At 36.0% G+C, this 22245-nt stretch overlaps 1 protein-coding gene and 1 pseudogene across 1 annotated transcript in view; both read left to right on the top strand.

Annotated features, from left to right (window-relative positions):
• Ubap2 (ubiquitin associated protein 2) overlaps nucleotides 1–22245 on the top strand; it is a 63039-nt gene that overhangs the window by 38660 nt on the left and 2134 nt on the right. The window contains exons 4-9 of the mRNA XM_076841332.1: nucleotides 32–109; nucleotides 5658–5768; nucleotides 12472–12628; nucleotides 14200–14277; nucleotides 16135–16189; nucleotides 18964–19067. Of these exons, the coding sequence (XP_076697447.1) occupies nucleotides 32–109; nucleotides 5658–5768; nucleotides 12472–12628; nucleotides 14200–14277; nucleotides 16135–16189; nucleotides 18964–19067 (583 nt within the window). The remainder of the gene's footprint in view (nucleotides 1–31; nucleotides 110–5657; nucleotides 5769–12471; nucleotides 12629–14199; nucleotides 14278–16134; nucleotides 16190–18963; nucleotides 19068–22245) is intronic.
• On the top strand, nucleotides 2336–3665 carry LOC143392436 (heterogeneous nuclear ribonucleoprotein C pseudogene; annotated as a pseudogene).

The raw sequence follows: 22245 nt of genomic DNA on the forward strand, positions 1-22245 counted from the left end.
CAAATCTTTACCAATTGTATGTGCTTTCTAGGCAACAGCTGAACAAATGCGTCTCGCTCAAGTGATCTTTGATAAGAATGATTCAGATTTTGAAGCTAAAGTTAAACAGGTATGTTTCCGGCAGAGGATATGCTGATTTTTGTAATCTGTTTTTAATTGTACTTAAAAAGATAATTTCACTAGAGGTTTTAGGTTTTTTTTTCCTAGGCACAGAGGAACCAGGGGTACTTCACCACTACTGAGCTACATCTCCTACCTGTTTTTGTTTTTCATTTTGAGATAAAGGTCTCACTAAGTTGCCAAGGCTGACCTGGAATTTATAATCCTTCTGCTGTAGCTTCCCAAGTAGCTGGGATTATAGGCATGTGCCACTGTGTCTAGCTTAAGTAGGCCATATCTGTGTAATTGGATTTTTTTGTTTTTACATCTTTGTTTTATTTATTTATTTTTATGTGGTGCTAAGGATCAAACCTAGGGCCTCACATGTGCTAGCAAATGCTCTACCAATGACCCACAACCCCAGCCCCTGTGTACTGGATTTTGCACTTGTGATTCAATAATTTTATTGGCAGCCTTGGAAAGGAATGTGTTAATTTTCTTAACAATAGAATCTTTTTGAGTTAATAAAGTGTGTTTATATGTAAACATTTGGGCTAGACATATACATAACTGTGTAGAGAAAGTATATTTAACATTTGGTATGTTCTCAGGAAATTTTGTTTAATACCATGGAAGAGATGAATTGCATTTTAAAATATGGATGTGATTTCAAACTTTAGTTGGAAAAATATAATTTGCCAAGTGTGGTGGTGCACACCGGTAATCCCAAAGATTTGGGACTCTGAGACAGAAGGATCACAAGTTCAAAGCCAGCCTCAGCAACTTAGTGAGGTTCTAAGCAACTTAATGAGAACCTGTCTCAAAATAGAAACATAAAAAGGGCTGGGATTGTGGCTCAGTGGTAGAGACTTGCCTGGCATGTGTAAGGCCCTGGGTTCGATCCTTAGCACTACAAATGAATGAATGAGTGAATGAAGGGAGGGAGGGAGGGAGGGAGGAAGAAAGCCTGGGATGTGATGTCCTGGGTTCAAAGCCTGGTAGCCAAAAAAAAAAAAAAAAAAAAGTGTAGGGCAATGTCAATGTAGAGAATTTTTAATATTTATTTTTCAGTTTTTGGTGGACACAACATCTTTGTGTATGGTGCTGAGGATCGAACCTGGGCCGCCCGCACGCAGGCCAGGCGAGCATGCTACCGCTTGAGCCACATCCCCAGCCCCAATGTCTTTATTTCGAACTTAAATAGGAGGTCTTCTTTTGGGGGGGCGGTCGGTTGGGGTGTACTGGGGATTAAACTCAGGGACACTTGACTACTGAGCCACATCCCCAGCCCTATTTTGTATTTTATTTAGAGACAGGGTCTCACTGAGTTGCTAAGCGCCTCGCTTTTGCTGAACTCTTGACCCACCTGCCTCAGCCTCCCTAGATACTTGGATTACAGGTGTGCACCACTGCACCCAACTGTGGGAGATTTTTTAAAATAAATTAATCTTAATCTCAAGCCCTCTTTTGTTTATTTTCTTACCCTTCAAGATTCTTGAAACCAAGCTGTACCTCCCATCTCAGTGTCAGGTATTCTCTAGTCCTTAGTAGTTGTATTCTGATCATTGTTCTTTGGACCTCCGGTCCCATAGTGTACTACTTTACAGTGTGGATTCTTTGTTTTTACACTACTTGTTGACAATAAGCTAGTAGTAATTTTTTTTTAAGGCCATAAAAACAACTTATTAAAAATTATGGTAGTCAGTTGGTTGTTGTGGTACATTCCTTTGTAGTCTCTCTACCTCAAAATGCTGAGACTGGAGAATCTCTTGAGCTTAGGGCAACATCAAACCATCCTCTCTGTGTCCAAACTCCTCCATCCGCCAATGATAGAACTCATTCTCTGGAATGAGATCTTGTATGGGAGTACTTGATATGTACTTCTACATGTTATATTGCCTTTTATCTGAATAGCATAATAGATAAACAAAACAGAACATTGGTCCATGAGTTTACAGAGTGAAATTCTAACTTCAGTTCTATGTATTACTCATCTAATCATTGGAGAAATTTTAATGCTTACTGTGCATTTTAACAATTGCATATGGCAATGACTCTGACACAATTTTCCTTTGAACATGTAAGAATACACCATAATAAATCTCCACATTATGTACAATCACACGACTGGGATCATAATTAGAATAAGACGTATACAAATATGTCAAAATATACTATCATGTATATCTCAAAAGAACAAATAAAATATATGTGGTAGATTTTTTGTGAAAGACGAAGGCTGAGCGGTTGCGGCTGCCTTGCTGACCTTGAGCAGCGGTCGACTTCTTCATATAGAATCTGGGAGTAGGAGATTCAGAATCGAATCTCTTCTCCCTCCCCCTCCTGTGAGATTTTTTTGATCTTCAGCTATATTCTTCCGCCTTTGTGAGGAACCTTATCAAACACGATGGCTAACAACGTTACCAACAAGACAGATCCACGCTCCATGAACTCCCGTGTATTCATTGGGAATCTCAACACTCTGGTGGTCAAGAAGTCTGATGTGGAAGCAATCTTCTCCAAGTATGGAAAAATTGTGGGCTGCTCTGTCCATAAGGGCTTTGCCTTCGTCCAGTATGTTAATGAGAGAAATGCTCTGGCTGCTGTAGCAGGAGAGGATGGCAGAATGATTGCTGGCCAGGTTTTAGATATTAATCTGGCTGCAGAGCCAAAAGTGAACAGAGGAGAGGCAGGTGTGAAACGATCTGCAGCGGAGATGTACGGCTCCTCTTTTGACTTGGACTATGACTTTCAACATGATTATTATGACAGGATGTATAGTTACCCAGCACGAGTTCCTCCTCCTCCTCCTATTGCTAGGGCTGTAGTGCCCTCTAAACGCCAGCGTGTTTCAGGAAACACCTCCCGAAGGGGCAAAAGTGGCTTCAATTCTAAGAGTGGACAGCGGGGATCTTCTTCCAAGTCTGGAAAGTTGAAAGGAGATGACCTTCAGGCCATTAAGAAGGAGCTGACCCAAATAAAACAAAAAGTGGATTCTCTTCTAGAAAGCCTGGAAAAAATTGAAAAGGAGCAGAGCAAACAAGCAATAGAGACGAAGAATGATAAGTCGGAAGAGGAGCAGAGCAGCAGCTCCCTGAAGAAAGATGAAACTAATGTGAAGATGGAGTCTGAGGAGGGTGCAGATGACTCTGCTGAGGAGGGGGATCTACTGGATGATGATGATAATGAAGATCGGGGGGGGGGGGGGATGACCAGCTGGAGTTGATCAAGGATGATGAAAAAGAGGCAGAGGAAGGAGAGGATGACAGAGACAGCGCCAATGGCGAGGATGACTCTTAAGCACATAGTGGGGTTTAGAAATCTTACCCATTATTTCTTTACCTAGGCGCTTGTCTTAAGATCAAAATTTCACCAGATCCTCTCCCCTAGTATCTTCAGCACATGCTCACTGTTCTCCCTCTCTTTGTCCTTCCCGTGTTCATTAATTCATATTGCCCTGCGCCTAGTCCCATTTTTCACTTCCTTTGACGCTCCTAGTAGTTTTGTTAAGTCTTACCCTGTAATTTTTGCTTTTAATTTTGATACCTCTTTATGACTTAACAATAAAAAGTATGTATGGTTTTTATCAACTGTCTCCAAAATAATCTCTTGTTATGCAGGGAGTACAGTTCTTTCCATTTATACATGATTTCAGTAGTTGCTTCCCTAACTGCAAAGGCAATCTCATTTAGTTGTAGCACCTGAGAGCAGCTTTGAGTTTTAAAGGTATGTGTGTTATCCCCCACATAATAGTCATGTGTGGGGCTGTTCAACACAAATGTAACAATGTATTTTTGTGAATGAGAGTTGGCATGTTAAATGCATCCTCTAGAAGAGTAATTAGTGTAATAGTCTTTTTTTGTTTTCTAAAGTTGATACTGTGGGTTATTTTTGTGAACAGCTTGATGTTTGGGACCTTTTTTCTCAAAATAAACAAGTCCTTATTAAACCAGGAATTTGGAGAAAAAAAAACCTGGTTTTTTATTTTTGTATTTTATAATTATTTACTTCAAATTCTTTGTTTTGCAGCAACTTCCACAAAACCCTTAGAATATATTAAATATATTTTTCTTGGAGTATGACCATTATGCATATCAGCATACACTACACAAATTATATTTCATCAAGATGGATGTTGCATTAAGGAGTTAATTATCTGTGACATGGAATGGAGATTCTTTTAATAACTGTTTATAGCCCCAGGTACCTTACCTGGATTCTGAGTCTGTGCCTCAGTGTTATTAAAAATAGGAAAGCTTTCTTTCCTTGTCTTCTGTAGTTTGTGTCTTCCCATAAAACTTAGAACATAGTAAAGCTTGTACATTTATTTTACTGTAAAAAAAAAAAAAAAAAATATATATATATATATATATATATATATATATATATATGTGGTAACAAACAATAACATGTGATAGACAATTTGTGATTGATAAACATTGATAAACATGAAATTAGTTGTAATTATTCAAACACGGAGAAGCTATAGAGCATGTAGAATTTGACTAATAGGTAAAATAAGAGAAATGTGTAGGCCCAGGGGTATATTTCAAAGAGCTGTGATTCTGAGATCAGGAGATGTGTGTTCTATAGAAGCTTTGCTATTAATTAGCTTTATGACCAGAGACAAATCTCTGGAATTGGTAGGGTCAAGCTTTATGAACTTTAGCTAGTCTATATTAAAATAATTAAAGGTAATTAAAACATAATAGATAATTAAATCTCAGATTTGTTTACAGAAACTTGAAAAACTTGTGCTTAGTCTATGATTTTTTTCCAGTAAAAAAAATGCTAATTAGTTAGTTGCTATTTCTTAGGTTATAAATACACTTTTGAAATTACTTGAGAAATAATTTGCTAAGGAGTGTAGTTTGTGATAGTAATAGAACTCTACTTGTAAGATTTCAGGTTGTTAAAACTTAGTTTATATTTATTGTGTTTTAATTCAAGAATTGAGAGCCAGTGTATGAAATGTACCTGTGCAGAATGTTTGGACTGGCTTATCTATGAATGTTGGTTATGTACTTACATACAACCTTTTAATGTTTTTTTATTTTTTGTACTGGGGATTGAAATCAGGGGTACTCAGCCACTGAGCCATATTCCCAACCCTATTTTGTATTTTATTTAGAGACAGGGTCCCGCAAAATTGCTTAGTGCAATCCTCTCTCCTCAGCCTCCTGAACCACTGGGATTACAGCCACTGCTGTAATCTCTCAATGTTTCAGTAGTTCAGATTTTGGAACCCAGTTATTCTGAAACTAAGTTTGAGTAGATAGATGATATACATTTTTGTGGGGCTAATTAAGAATCCTACTTCATCAGTTTGTAGGAGGGTTGATTTGTACTATGATTCTGTTAGTATTAGTGAAAGGATATGGGATAACCACAAAAAAACTAGTAAACCTGTTTTCTGATTGTAAACTCATAGGCTTCAAAAGTCCATCTTATGTGAATGGATTGCATAATTTCTATATTTGTAGTAGAAATATCAAGCCCCCCCACCTTTTTTTTTTTTTTTTTTTGCTCCCCTAACCATTTTCTGATACTTTGAATAGCTTATGGAAGTGACTGGGAAAAATCCGGATGAATGCATAGTGGCCCTACATGATTGTAATGGAGACGTGAACAAGGCTATTAATATATTGCTGGAAGGTAATTCAGATACGGTAAGTATTATTGATTGATTTGTAATGCCGAGATTTGTATTATATTGTATCTTCATCTCATCTTGGATGGGGTAAGAGGTGAGGGAGATTACGAATGCCATGCTGTATTTGGGTACTCAACCACTGAGTCAAATCTCACCCTTTTTTACTTTTTTTAATTTTTAAAATTAAAAAAAAAATTAGCTGCAGATGGACACAATATCTTTATTTTTATTTATTTATTTATTTTTCTGTGGTGCTGAGGATCAAACTTGGCGTCTCACGCGTGCGAGGCAATTGCTGTACCACTCAGCCATAACCCTAGCCTTTATTATTATTATTTTTTTATTTTGAGAGAAGATCTTACTAAGTTGCTTAGGTCCTTGCTAAGTTGCTGAGGCTGCTTTGAACTTGAGATTCTCCTACCTCAGCCTCCCGAGCTGCTGGGATGCGCTTGCTGGTCCCAGCCATATGTGGTGTCTTCAATGAAGTTCTAGAATGCAAAGATGTAAAACAGAAATTATTGATCTACTCCAGCTGTACACAGCTTACAAAATTGTATGGGTTGTGGACATTTTCACCACCTAAAAAAACTTCTCCTGATTCCCCAGTGCTCATATTTCATCTCCAATTTCACCTCTAACTATTACTTGTATCTCTAGTTTCACAGAAAATCGGAATTTGTTTGTATATCTTTTTGCTTATGTGGGAGTGTTATGTGGACATACTGACAATAGTTTTTATCACACACACGCGGACAGTAAGGAAAAAAACCTTTGTGGTGTGCTGGTTATGGTGGCGCACACCTGTAATCCCAACCTTTTGGGAGGCTGAGACAGGAGGATCAGGAGGTCAAAGTCAGCTTCAGCAATGGCGAGGGGCACAGCAATTTAGTGATACCCTATTTCTAAATAAAATACAAAATAGGGCTGGGGATGTGGCTTAGTGGTCCAGTGTCCCTGAATTCAATCCCCCCCCCCCCGCAAAAAAAAAAAAAAAAAAAAAAAAAGACCTTTGTGATGATGAACCCAGGGGTGCTCTATTACTAAGCCATACCTCCAACCTAAGTTGCCCAGCCTGGCCTCAGACTTATGATTCTATCTCAGCTTCCTGCCTGAGCCTCCTGAGTTGCTGGCATTATATGCATGCACCATTGTGCCCAGTAAAATAAAAAACAAAACAAAAACTAAAAGTTTGGCAAATGTGTAGACATACTAGTACTCATCTCTTTGGTTTTAGGAAGGATGCAAGTTAAGCCACACCCAGCTGTTGTTAGCCTTATCTCTTGATTTCTGCGTGTAAATTGCATAGTATCTCATTTGTATTTTTAAATTGAGCAAACTGTTTAAGAGCAGATTAAAACAAATAATGTTTTACCTAAAAGCCAAAATGAGGATATAAAGATGATTGTGTAAAAAAGTACCTTTCTTGAGGCTGGGGATGTTGCCCCATGGCAGAGTGCTTGTCTAAGTTTGATCCCTAGCACTGCCACATACACACAGAAAAATATACCATTCTTGTCTGTGTTCAAGTTTAATCATGTTCTTTCTTTTAGGACAGGCCCTAATTGGGAGGTTGCATAAAAATGAACTACTATGAAAAACTGAAAACAGAAATGATGGTTTTTAGTTGATGTGTAACAAGCAGAATGGGATTTTTCTAGTATAAAAATTAGGTAATTTGGGATACATATAACACAATTTGAGTGTAGAAGCATCAGGGGAGAAAATTCCAGGCAGGAGAGTACTGTTTACATAATAAACCACTAAATACATGAATTTGTTGGAAAACATCATGTTTTAAATGATAAATTCAAATTTTGAATAGTTTTTGTTCACTGACCCTTAGGGGAATGTATTTTCTAGGTTTTGTGAAATATGGGGACTATGTTTATTTTATTGCTAATGGAAGCTACATAATGACTTAGTTATTTTCAAAATGCACTGAAGAGCACTACTCCTTATATTAAAAAAAAAAAAAAAAAAAAAAGGAAACACTGTGAATAAACAAACATTTCCAAATCATTAACTGGAGGGGCTCTTTTCCTTTTGTGATAGAGAGGTAATGCCCAGATACTGTTTCTTTCTTTTACTTTATTAGCTCCTGTAGATTTCATTCCATTTTTGTGTCAGGTGAATTTTTAGTTTTTATTTTTTTGTCAATATTGATATTAAAGATTGAATACAAGCCTCACACTTGCTAGGCAAGTGATTTACCACAGAGTTAACATCCCTAGCCTGACATTAAAAATTTTAAATGTCTAGTTCTGTCTTGTACGAAGGTTTTATGTGTAGTATGTGTGCACATGCATGGTTCTAGAACCAGATTCAGGGCCTTGTCGGTGCTAGGCAAATGCTTTGCCACTGAGCCAAGTCCCCATCCATGTTGAATTGAGTTTTAACTTCCCCTTATTATTTGGGATTGAACCCAAAGGATGTGGTTTTCAGCCATGTATGAGATAGTTCTTGGCTGTGTATCAGAAAGTAGTACTGACATGTTATTCTCCCCCAAACAAAACTTTCTTCAGCACTCTTGAACATAGACATGTTTTCTTTAAAGATCAGAAAATAGCAAATTAGGGCCTGGACATAGTCAGAAAAGAGTATTCTTGTTTGGAGTTGACTGGGCTGTGAGGAAAGCCCTTTCAAAATCTTGATTTGCTTAGGACAGTCTATACGGCATGTTTTCATTCCTCCTCCTTGCCTTGTTTCTCACCTGGTTGCTGTCTGCAGCTGCCTCAGCTATCCAGCTGTAATGACTATTTTCCCTTGAGTGTGGTGCAGCTATTTGGAGGGGACAGTGATGTAAACACTGTAGGGTTGCTAGGACTAAGAGTGTTTCATAAGCCATGAAAGCAAACAAATCTTGTTTTATTGGTTAACCTTTTCCAAAACAAAATTTTTACTTTGAAAATGTGTTAAGTAAAATGACCATGATATTTTGAAATAATTTTTCTCAAAGGCAAATATTGAATATGATCACAAGTATTTAAACTATCAGTCCCTAGAATTAATGTTCTTGACTGTTTCTACTAAGATGTGCTGGTAGCTGTTGGCAAAGCTTAAGAGATTGGAAAATAATTTTGAACAATCTGATCTTGAAATCTTGTAGTTAGTAAAATGTATCCAGGAGGACATTTCATTCTCTTATAAGTTCTTCAGACACATTCTGTAAGTAGAAAAATACAGATGGCAGAAGTTCTTCTGGAAGTCTTTTATAAAATAATCTGGTTTATTGTGAAAGCCTGTAAACTTTTTTTTCTTTCTGTTTTTCTTTTTCCTTGATAAGTTGTTCAGAGACTTGATAAGGTGCTGAGGCTGTCCTGGAACTGGTGCTCCTCCAGCCTCAGCCTCTTCCGTTACTGGGATTAGGTGTGCCACCACCATGCTAGGCGGCTTCTTCTTATTATTATTTTAACATTTTTGTAGTTGTAGATGGAGAGAATGCCTTTATTTTATTTGTTTTATTTTTAATGGTGCTAAGGATTGAACCCAGTGCCTCACACACGCTAGGCAAGCACTATGCCACTGAGCTACAACTCTAGCCCTTATTTTTAAAAATTTTTTATATTGAGGTACAGTCTTGTTAAGTTGCTGAGACTCTCCCTAAGTTGCTGAGGCTCGCCTTGAATTTATAATCTGCTTCACCCTCTCAAGTCTCTTGGATTATAGGCATATGCCAATGTTTTTAGCTGTGTGCATGCTTTGGAAGACAGTTGTGGAAAATGTGATAATTTCTTTAGCATTTACAGTGGTATTAGACAAAATACCTCCTTTAAGGTTCTATCTCTAATTCCCCCCACCAAAGGGGATTTTGTTTGTCTGTGTAGAGTTCATGAGTCAAGACTTACTTGAGGTAGGTATCTCCTTTGCTGAATAAAATGGAGAAAGATATTTTCCTCTTTCTCAAATGAAAGCTATAAAGCTGGACCCTTTGTAATGATGGACTACCCTTTGGTCTGGCTTTGTAAAAACGTGCACCACACATACACATTATGCTAACTCTGTGTATATTTTTTCCAGAATCTTGAAAGTTTACTTTCTGTCTTGCTAATCTACGAGAACAGACTTTTTTCCTTGTACAGTTGTTTAGTTCAATTATATTAGCAAACATTGTAATCATAGTAAAAATAGTAAACTGCTTTTGTGGGCTAGGGTTGTGGTAGAGTGCTTGCCTAGCACCTGTGAGGCACTGGGTTTGATCCTCAGCACCATATTTAAATAAATAAATTAAAAAAAGATATTGTGTCCATCTATAACTAAAAATACTTTTTAAAAAATTTACATTTATATACAATTGAATTTTTTCCTTATAATAAATAGCTTTATTGTTTCCTCTAATTGGAAAAGCAGTGTAGAAAGATGAAAAGATTAAGTCAAATAAAACATACACACACAAATATGCACAGGATTCTTTTTAACTAAAAATGTAATTCTGTTTCATGTGCTGTTTGCTGATAGCTTGCTTTTTTTTAATATTTATTTTTTAGTTTTAGGTGCACACACATATCTTTATTTCAATTTGATATGGTGCTGAGGATTGAACTCAGTGCCTCACGTGTGCTAAGCAAGCACTCTACCACTGAGCCACAACCCAGCCCCAATAGCTTGCTTTACTTACATCAAGGACCTTTAACTGTGTGTATCTGTATAACTATGTACTGTTCCCTTTATGGATGTTCTGGAACAATCCCCCCTTCTACCAGCATTCTATTGACCATCATCTATAGATGAACATCTGTATAATTATTAGTTTATTTTCTTTTGAATAAAGACCTAGAAGTAGAATTACTGATTTAAAAACTATTCAAGTTAAAATTTGGACATCATTGCTAGGTATCATTAGGAATGCTAAAATAGTGGCATGCTTGCTAGAACTGTACAAGAATTGATGCTTGTTGCTGGGCGTGGTGGCACACACCTATAATCCAAGCAGCTCAGGAGGCTGAGACAGGACAATCACAATTTCAAAGCCAACCTCAGCAAAAGCAAGGTGCTAAGCAATTCAGTGAGACTCTGTCTCTAAATAAAATACAAAGTAGGGCTGGGAATGTGGTTCAGTGGTCAAGTACCCCTGAGTTCAATCTCTAGTACCAAAAAAAAAAAAAAAAAAGAAAAGAAAAAAGAGAGTATATGATTGTTCCTCCTTTGCTTTTAAGGTGCCACCATCTTTTTTTTTTTGTATTGGGGATTGGACCAGGTATGCTTAATCACTGGCTGCACACCCAGCTCCTTTTTATTTTTAATTGTGAGAGATGGTCCCACTAAGTTGCTTATGGCCTTGCTAAGTTGTTGAGGCTGGCTTTGAACTTGGAATCCTCATGCCTCAACCTCCCAAACTCCTAGTATTTTACAGGCATGTGCTACTATGCCTGGCTTAAATGCCTGTACCTTTAATCTTTATTAAAGCTTAGAGGAAGAAAATTACTTGTTTAAATTGTTTTGTTTATTTTTGTATCCAATTATATTTCATAATATTAAATGATATATTAAATCCAGTGATTAAATATAAACAGGTAGAAGTATGTAAAAGACCAAAATTTTTATTTAAAAAAAAGTATTTTGAAGTAGGCTTTTAGTATTTTGGAAATAACTCAGCCTATCAGATGACTTTTCGTTTTCTAGTTCTAATATAATATTAGTAAGTTGTTTCCCCCCTTAAGATTTAATTTTTTTTTTTTAGCTGTAGTTGGACACAATGCCTTTATTTTATTTATTTATTTTTATGTGGTGTTGAGGAATGAACCCAGCACCTTGCACGTGATAGGTGAGCGCTCTACCGATGAGCCACAACCCCAGCTCTGTTAAGATTTTTAAAAGATTGAAATAATTATTACTCTTATTTTGGGTTTGAATTACTTCAAATTCTTTGTGAAATAAAGTAGGTTATGAGAATGCAAGTAGAAACTAATGGGCCAACATTGGAATTTTCTTTCAACACTGCTTGATACTCTTTTGTTTATGAATGTCATATCTCATTCTTAGCAATTTCTTTATGTATGTGTGTGTGTGTTATCATTAGGGGAGTGTAAATGTATTGAAAGAGGTGGTTATATAAGTTGTTTGATTCCTCATTAGAACAATTCCTTGAGGTTGAATTTTGGCTGCTATGTTAAAAAAAAAAAAAATCCACACCAAAACCAACCCAAATTTTAATGTAGTATTAATTTTTTTAGATGATTTCTTTGGATAATTGCAATGATTTATTCTTGGAATTTCTAAGTAACTTTTTAGTCTTTGAATTAGTATGGTTAAGGCATACTCCTCAGGTAAGTAAGAGCTTGGGGAAATAACATTTATTGTATTTCTATGCTAGCTGAGGAAAGGACTCTGAGGTGGGAAAACATAGTATGTTTTCATATCAGTTAATATCTATAGGGACTGGGGATGTGGCTCAAGCGGTAGCGCACTTGCCTGGCATGCGTGCGGCCCGGGTTCGATCCTCAACACCACATACAAAGATGTTGTGTCTGCCGAAAACTAAAAAATAAATATTAAAAAATTCTCTCTCTCTCTCTCTGAAAAAAAAACAAAAACCTATGAATATTTGTTCACTGTGTAGCAACAGAGTTTAGCAAGACATTTATCAGGAAGGTAGAACCATATGGAAAATAATGAAATGATATGCAAATGACTGGAAGTTGTGGATAGTTAGGTTTGAAAGATTCATCCATGCACCCTGGATAATCGTGACAACTTTTAATAAGAACTCTTCTTTTTGATAGACTTCATGGGAGACTGTAGGGGGTAAGAAAAAGAATTTTGGTAAGGAAAGTTCAGAAAACAAAGAGAACAGAGAGAAGAAAATTGAAAGAGATGCAAGTCGTGGACGGGTAAACAACATACGAAAAGGAAGAGGTGGCAATCGTGGCAGAGAGTACTGTAAGTACTGAATCTTTTCTCTCCTTTTTCAGAATTTTCATATATTCTGAAAAGCTGAAACAATAGTCCAAAGAATGGTCATAAATCTACTTTCTCAATGCAAAATTTTATCTAATAATTAATATTAGTAATGAGCTGCATCAGAGTAGTTCTAGAACCTGTGAAGCAGTTTCCTGTCAGCCCTAATGTGGACTGTAGGTCCTTGTACCTTGTACCTTGTACCTTGTACCTTAAGACTGTCACGGATAAAGGGCATTCTCTAATTTAAAAACATGTTGGAGGGATTGGGGTTGTGGCTCAGTGGCAGAGCATTTGCCCCTGTATTTGTGAAGCTCTGGGTTCAATCCTTAGCACCACATACAAAAAAATAAGCAAATAAAATAAAGACATGCTGTCCATCTACAACTACCAAAAAAAAAAAAGTTGGAGGTGTTGATTCACTGATATATGAAGCTGTTTTTTCTTCCCATTTACAGATAGGCAAGGGTTAGATCAGGAGGTAAGTTGAATAGGTAGAATTTTCTTTCTTTTTTTTTTTTTTTTGGGACTTACTATTTATTCAGTGGTACACATTATTCTTACTATGATACAATTAAAGATTTTCTTAATACTTTCCATTAGACCCAGATTTTGGCATCCGTTATCCTAAACAGCCCTTGAGATTTTGCTTGCTCATTTATTCCACTTATATTTACTAAGTAATAGATAATCTTATAGCCATATACCAGTGCGTAAAACATTTAAAAAGTTTGCATTCCTAATATTTATACTTTAATTAGGGCTGGGGATATCGCTCAGTTGCAGAGTGCTTACCTAGCATGTGTGAGGCTCTGGATTCAATTCTTAGCACCACATATAAGTAAATAAAATAAACATTGATAATTAAATAATATTTTAAAAAAATGTTAATGAAGGTAGGGTGACATGTAGCAATTATAAGTAAAATATTTTATATAACATTTTGGCAGATACTAAGATTGAACCTAGGGCCTTGTGCATGCAAGCTTGCAGTCTACCACTGAGGTACATCCCCAGGTCTTATATAGTATTTTAGTAGTGTTATGTAGCAACTATTCTGTGGGAAAAAACAAAGGCAGAAAGAGAGGTGAAGATTATGGGGAAGTTTATGGCAAACGTAAATGTATTTAAAGGAAGGCCTCACTGAGACCTTATGTGATTATGCCCTGAATAGAAGTGAGGGGAAGAGGGGGTGCTAGTATCTTTTATCAAAATTTCTGTATTATACGTAATTTTTAATGACAATATAGATGAGGAAAAAGGGAGACTATATGTTGACACAATCTGGATATTTCAAGTTTCCCAAGGACACAGTGTTTCTCTAGTATTGCTATTTTGCTGTTTTGTGCCTTTCCAGACATTGAGCTTAACTAATGAGCAAATTCTTTATTATATTACATAGTTGTATAATGAAAGTGGCTAATTGAAGCAAACTTAATTTAGACTTTTTTTCATTTAGTCCTTGCTTTAATAGGTGTCTTGGTAAGGTTATATACAAAAGGTTTGAAACAAAACATAGATTTTTTCTGTTTTTTTTTTTTTCCTCTACTTAGTTAGAGGTGAAGAGAATGGGATTGATTCTAATCAAGGGGACAAACCTTCAGACCGTGGCAAAAGAGCCCGTAATAAAGGTAAGTCTGAATGAGTGTTAAGGAAATGGTTAGCGATGGGAGGAAGAAGGCAGTCTTCATTTGGCTCTGAGTAGGGATGACTGTGTACTCTGAAAGAATGTTTGGTCTTCTAAATATTAAGATGCATTTACTGATGCCTGTGAGAGAATTGCTTGGCTTATGTAGTTTTGGAAAACTTATTGATTACTTTCAGATGAACTTAAAAACTTATGAATAATTTAAAACTAGAAATTCTGACAAAAAGTCATTTGGATTATTATTTTTTTTAAAGTCATGTTAGATTTTAATACATGTGTCTTACCTAGGTGATACTATGTAAAAAAAATTTTTTTAAATTTTGATATCTATTCACTATTTGATGATTTAATCAAGCTAATTAACATTTTACGATGGCACATGAAATTTTTTTTGTGGTGATGCATTTGAAACATACTCTTGGGCTGGGGATGTGGCTCAAGCGATAGCACGCTTGCCTGCCGTGCGTGCGGCCCGGATTCGATCCTCAGCACCACATAAAAACAACGATGTTATGTCTGCCAAAAACTGAAAAATAAATATTAAAAAAAATTCTCTTTTCTTCTCTCTCTCTCTCTCTCTCTCTAAAAAAAAAGGAAACATACTCTTAATTATTTTGGTATATATAATACATTATTATTGATTAAAGCCACACTATTGTTCAATAGATCTTCAAACTTATTCTTCCTGTGTAGCTGAAACTTTGAGTACGAACTCCTTCTACCCCAATCTTCACTAACCATCATTTTACTCTCTATTAATTCAACATTATCTATCTATCTATTTATTTATATTTTTGGATTTGTGGATTGAACCCAGGGCTTAAGGCATGCTAGGTAAGCACTCTACCACTGAGGTACATCCTGAGGCCTTTTAATTTTTTGATACTGGGGATTGAACCCAGGAGTGCTAAATAGTCAGCCACATTCCCAGGCCCTTCTAATTTTTATTTTGAGATAGGGTTTTGCCAAGTTTCCCAGAGTGACTTTGAACTTGCAGTCATCCTGCCTCAACCTCCCTAGTAGCTGGGAATATAGGCACCACCTTGCCTGGCAGCTGTCATTGGTTTTGAATTTTTTTGTTTTTGAGTTTTAGGTGTCCATATATATATAAATAACATTCATAAAGTCCCAGATGGTTTTTGTTATTGTTGGCTATGTGTTTGGTGTCATATCCAAGAAATTATTGCTAAATTCAATATTATGGTGTGTTTGATCTATTTTCCAACAAGAGTTTTGTAGTTTTAGCTTTTAATTATGGGTCTTTCCTCCTGTCGTGTGTGCTGCCATTATTCTCATTAGTCATTGTCCTATTACTAGAAACAATGTTTAGTAACACTGTGAGATTACTTTGTAGGTTCCTTTTTCTGGTTTTCATTTCATTTTTTAGTGAATTTTAGTAGTGGTTTATGATGTCATGTTGTATTGTGCTAGTTTTTGGGTTTGTGTGTTTCTAGGGATTGTACCTAGCTAAATTGCTGAGGGTGTCCTCAAGCTTATGATCCCCCACCCTACCTCAGCCTCCTGAGTCACTTGGATTACAAGTGTGCGCCATCATGCCTGGTTCACTCCATAGCTTTAAAAAAATGCAAACTGTTTTATAATATAACCTATGTTCAGCCGTCACGTTTTACAGATATTACACATTCATAACTAAATTTTCTCTTACCTTTGAACTTCCTAACTTGGGTGGGTAATTGTTTCAATAAGGAACCAGCACATTAATGTCATGGGTGGGAATGTTAGGGCCACTAGAAACAACAATGATACTGTGTATGTGGTGAATATAGGATGAAGTTGATGAAGACATAATTAGTAAAGCATATTTTTGTTTGATTGAAAGGATTTGGACGTGGCAGAGGGAGAGGAATAGGAAGATTCTCAGCCCAAAGCATGGGGTAAGTCCCCTTCAACCTATTTTTGTAATTATTTTCTTCCTTTGCTGTTAACAGTAGTTTCCCTTCCTGTTTGTTGTCCCCAGAGTTTTATATAACAAGTAAAATAGTTCAAATGAAATTGATGTTTCAAGGGAAAAAAAAAGGGAAATTAATTAATTAATTAATTAAAATTCAATGGGCATTAGAGCAGGGTTTCTAGCCTTGACACTATGGACATTTTCAATTTAAAAATAATTTATTGAGGTAGTGGGGTGTTCTGAAAATTGCAGGATGTTTCGCATTCTTCTTCTCTTCTCCTTATTTGATGCCAGTAGCATGCCTTCTGAAGTGTGACAGTCAGAATGTACACATTGCTAGATGTTCCTGGCATGTGTGTCTGTGCATGTACATAATCTGCCCTGGTTTGGAACCACTGCATAGGAGTTGGTAAATCGAACACTTCTCCTTCATTGATAAGTACATGTAATGATTACTCATAACTAAGTGGTATATTTGTCCTAAATTATGATAGTAAAGAAAAATGTACTAAATAGATGCTATAATTAGTAGTTTATGATTGTGTCATTGTGTTTGGGTTTTCTTTCTTTTATTGATACTGGGGGTTGAATCCTGGTGACTATTACTACTAAGTTACATCCCCAGCCGTTTTTTTTTTTCTTCCTATTTTTTTTTTTAATTGGTTGTTCAAAACATTACAATGCTCTTGACATATCATATTTCATACATTAGATTCAAGTGGGTTCCCCAGCCGTTTTTATTTTCCTTTTTTGAGCCAGGGTTTCAACTAAGTTACTTAGGGCATCCCTAAGTTGTTGAGGCTGGCCTGGAACTGCAGTCCTCCTGTTTCAGCCTCCTAAGTGACTGGGATTATAGGTGTGGGCCATTGTGTCCAACGGTGTTTGGGTTTTCTTTTTTATCATTTTGCCTAAAAACCTTAGTTTACACTGTATTTTTAAAATATTTTTTAAAAATTGTAGATGGTCACAGACCTTTTATTTTTATGTGGTCCTGAGGATTGAACCCAGTGCCTCACACTTGGCAGGCAAGCATTCTACCTCAGAGTCACAACTTTAGTCCCCACTGGATATTTTTAAAAAAATTATATTAAAAAATCTTAGGGTGGGCTGATGATACAGCTCAGTGGTCGAATACTTGTCTAGCATGTGCTGGGTTTGATCCTCAGCACTGCCAAATAAAATAAAACAAAAACTTAGGTTAAGCCGGGTACTGTGGTACACTATAATCCCAGTGATTTTTGGAAGCTGAACAGGCAAGGATATAGTAAATTAGTCAGGGCAAATTAATAAGACCCTCTCTCCAAATAAAAAAAAAAAATAAAAAATAAAGAGCACTGGGAATGTAGCTCAGTGATAAAGTACCCCTGGGTTCAATCTCCAGTACTGCAAGAAAAAAACAAAAACAAAACAAAATTTTAGGGTAGCCTTATGGTGAAACTCAGGAAGGAAGGGAATAGTTCCAGGAAAAGCCCTTTGTCTCTCCACGGCTTTCAGGTGGTACTCTTGGTTGGTTCCTTCTCAAGTTGTTGATACCTCCTGTCATCCTGTTTTCTGCCTGAGCAAATTAAGGAAAAAAAGGCAAAATGAAAATACATGTTTAAAACTGGCAAGAGGGGATGGGGATGTGGCTCAAGCCATAGCGCGCTCGCCTGGCATGTGTGTGGCCCGGGTTCTATCCTCAGCACCACATACAAACAAAGACGTTGTGTCCACCGAAAACTAAAAAAAAAAATAAATATTAAAACAAACAAACAAAAACTGGCAAGAATGTTAAAATATCCAAGTATATCCCATTACCTTTAAATTATTTTGTGGATTTTTCTGTTTACATGTTTTGTGAAAATTTTTACATTAGTTTTTATTTTGACCTTTGCTTACCTTATGGGGTTGTTCAGTAGAATTTTAATGAATGTATCAGGGATGTTGAACAAAACCTTTTCTTGTCTATATTCATTGGTGCTATAAAAGAGGACATAATTTTGTTGTAAAAGATTCATAATTGAGGGGAATGGAGGAAGGGAGGGAAGGGAATAGTACTGGGGATTGAAATGGAGAAATCTTTTTTTATGCATTTCTGAATATGTTAAAAGGAATCTCATTATCATGTATAACTGTCGTGCACTAAAAAGTAAAAAATAAATATACCATAAAAAGAAAAAAAATTACCCCCCCCCCAAAAAAAAAAAAAAGATTCATAACTGGGCCTGGGGCTGTAGCTCAGTGGCAGAGCATTTGCCTAGCCTGTGTAGGCAATAGGTTCTATCCACAGAACCACTTTAAAAAAATGTGAATAAAATAGAAGTATTAAAAAAAAGAAGAAAAGAATTGTTATGTATTAGTTTTCTGTGGGACTTCCTATTAATTCCTTTATTTTGACTTTAAACATTCCTAGGTCTCTTGTTTGACTATTAACTGATTCTGTTTGGCTTCCAAGATCACAGGAGATTGGGCATGTTCAGGGTGGTATGACCGTAGACATGTTTCCGGTCTTTATGTCTACTTTAAGATGCAGAGACCATGTTGTAGAAAAATAGGGCCATGTTGCAAGGCTATATGGAAGATCCCTACTTTTTTAGAAGATCTGCATCCTGGAGGCTAGATAAATTCACTGAAATTAAATAGTGGAAGGAGGGAGAAGATTTTACAGTGGCTGCAAGGAGGAACTGGGCTTATTTTATGAGAAGATTGTGTACACTTAATTTTGTGGCTTTGGTGTCTTCTTCATTTGCCTTTATTTTTTCTTATTTTAAACTCCAGGACATTTAATCCTGCAGACTATTCAGATTCTACATCTACAGATGGTTGTGGGACAAAACTAGTAGTTTGGGAAGCTACTCAGAATGGTGCAGAAGAGGGACCTGGTAAGTGTTCTGTTTTTGTTAGAGATGGGTTTTAAATGTTTGGGAGTTTTATATTGTCCTACAAAGGTAAAGCCCAAGTGTGCTAATGGAGACTAAACTGAGAATGATCTTAGTTAGTTCTTACCTCCAGAGTCTCTCACTTATAAATCTCCTTGATAAGTTTGATTTTTTCCCTCCTTTCTGAACTCTGAGAAAGAGGCCGTATAAGGAAATCTGTATAAATCAATATCAAGCCATACTTAATTTCAGAATGTGTAGCATACGTATATAGTTTCATTGCCAAAGACTTTTTACTGGAATGGAAATATTTAAACATTGTTAATGGTGTATAGTAAAATTTGGTGAGATAGTTGGGCACACTTCTACATGCTTGTCATCTAACTATTTGGCGTTTGAGGTAGGAGGATCGCAAGTTTGAGGCCAGAACTAAGCAATGTAGTGAGACTCTGTCTGAAAATGGAAAATAAAAATAAAACGGCTAGAGATGTAGATTAGTGGTAAAACCACTATGCATTTGATCCCTATTACTGTAGACAAAAAGAATTAAAAAAATTTTTTTTAAAATTGGCCAGATAAAGAGATATAGATCATAGATGGGTTTAGGGCAATATTCTTTTTGAAGGTTTTTCTTTATCTTTGCTGTTAGCAGATTATTTCTGAAATTTATGGGCAAATGTTTACATAGAGCTCTTCAGAAGATTTATTGGTAATAATATACACAACTGAGATTATATTAATAAAAACATAAATTAATATTAACTGAATGAAATATGACCCCAAACATAGGAAGTTATCAAAAGACAAAACATCCATAACATGAACCCTGTGTAAAAAATGGCTCACACCTTTAATTCCATTCAACTTGGAAGGCGGAGGCAAATTTTTGGTCAGCCTGGGAAGCTTAGTGAGACACTATCTTAAACTTAAAAATAAAGGGCTGGGGATGTAGCTCAATGTTAAAGTGTCCCTGACTTCAGTCTCCAGTAAGACTGGGTATGGTCAGAATGCTAATTTATAAATTTGGTAAAAAAATAGTATCTGCCAAACAGATTGAAAAGTTCAAGTGGGAAGGGAGCTTGGTTAACGTGGAGAATGAAAACAATGAAAGGTTATGTAATTTGAATGTTCAGGAGTCATCAGTCTTAAGCTTCATTGCTTGAGTCACAGTATCATTTCACAGTATGGATTGTAGTAAGTTTACTTCTCCTTGGATAGTTAATGCAACGTTTACATATAGGTGCCCCCCACCTTATTGGGTAGGTATGTTCCAACGTACCTAAAACTGCAGATAGTATCCTTTTGTGTGTGAATATGCACACATACTATGTATTTTTTCTATACACAAATACTTATGATGTCATTTAATTCACAAATGATCCACTGTTAAAAGGTTTACAATAATAGCCTCATAATAGAACAATTAAAACTATACTGGAGGCTGGGGCTGTAGCTCAGGGGTGCCTGCCTTGCATGTGTGAGGTACTGAGATCAATCCTTAGCACCACATAAAAGCAAATAAATAAATAAAGAAGCATATTGTGTCCATCTACAACTTAAAAAAAATTACAGGACTTTTTTTTTTTAAAGTTATGAGAATATAGTTGGTCTTTCTGGAATTTACCATTTAATATTTGTGGACTTTGTATGGCTATAGAAATTGAAAATGAAATCCCACAGATGAAGGGGTGGGATTGTGGCTCAGAGGTAGAGCGCTCGCCTAGCATGCGTGAGGCACTGGGTTCCATCCTTAGCACCACATAAATATAAAATAAAGACATTGTGGCCGCTTATAACTAAAAAATAAATATTAAAAAAAAAAAAAGAAAAAAGAAAACACAGATGAAGCAGGACTACCTGTACTTATCTTTGACTCTGTTTCAAGTGCTGACCATTTTCTTTCAAGGGTACTTACATTGTCTTGATATTTGAAAATTTTAATATTATATTGATCTAACAACCTGGCATCAAATGCTCACAACACAGCTTAGGATTTACCAGAAAAAGTTATTTTGGTTTGGTAACAGTGATGCAAAAACTAACTAAAACATTCTGTCTTCTTTTTTCTTTCTAAACTTTAACTTGTAAAAACATTATTGTATGAAGGTGTATATGGGTTTACATTGATACAATAAAAATACCTTTGGGGGCTGGGGTTGTGGCTTAGTAGTAGAGCACTTGCCTTGCATGTGTGAGGCACAGGATTTGATTCTTAGCACTACATATAAATAAATGAATAAAACAAAAGTTCGTCAGCAACTTAAAATTTAAAAAAAAAGTATAAAAAATACCTTTGGGGGAAAAAGGTTTTTTTTTTTTTTACTTAAATATATGAATGTTTTATTTAAAAAGTTTGCAGTTAGGGCCACATGCCGAAATGCACATGTTATTCCCAGAGGCTCAAGAGGCTGAGATAGGAAGATTGAAGATTTGAGGTCAGCCTTACCCTAAGCAATTTAGTGAGACCCTTTCTTTTATTTTTTTTCGGTAGTAGGGTTAGAACCCAAGGACACTTAACCACTGCCCCACATTTCTGGCTCTTTTTATCTATTTTTAAAAATTTTGAGATAGGGTGTTGCTAAATTGCTTTAGGGCCTTTCTAAATTGTTGAGGCTAGCATCTTGAACTGCGATTCTCCTGCCTCAGCTTCCTGAGATCCTGGGATTACAAGCAGGCACCACTGTGCCTGACAAGTCCCTGCCTTAAAATAAAAAATAGAACTGGAATGTAGCTCAGTTGTAAAGCCCTCTGGTCTTAGTCCCCAGTACAAAAAAAAAAATTTTTTTTTTAAACAGAGTTAAGATATGTTATATGGCTGGGAGATGTAGCTCAGTGGTTGGTATGTATATACAAGGTCATTTATAAAATGATTATAATATTTTCTGTTTTTATAAATGATAGCTAAAAATTTATTATTTTTTTTTTATATTTTCACATCCATTTGACAAGATTTTGAAAAAGTTTTATAGATTGGAATTCAAGGTGCTACAGAATATTTGTTGTTTTTCTTTTTCCTATGTGGCTTTTTAGGTTGTATCATTAGAGGACTAACATCAAGTTAAGTTGAACATAAATCATTCATCTGAAATTTATTTATTTTGGTACTGGGGATTGAACCCATGTCCTGGCATATGCTAGGCAAGTACTGCATCGTTGAGCTGTATCCCCAGCACTCAGCCTC

Source organism: Callospermophilus lateralis, chromosome 2, assembly GCF_048772815.1.
Source record: "Callospermophilus lateralis isolate mCalLat2 chromosome 2, mCalLat2.hap1, whole genome shotgun sequence".
In the NCBI taxonomy this organism is placed as follows: domain Eukaryota; kingdom Metazoa; phylum Chordata; class Mammalia; order Rodentia; family Sciuridae; genus Callospermophilus; species Callospermophilus lateralis.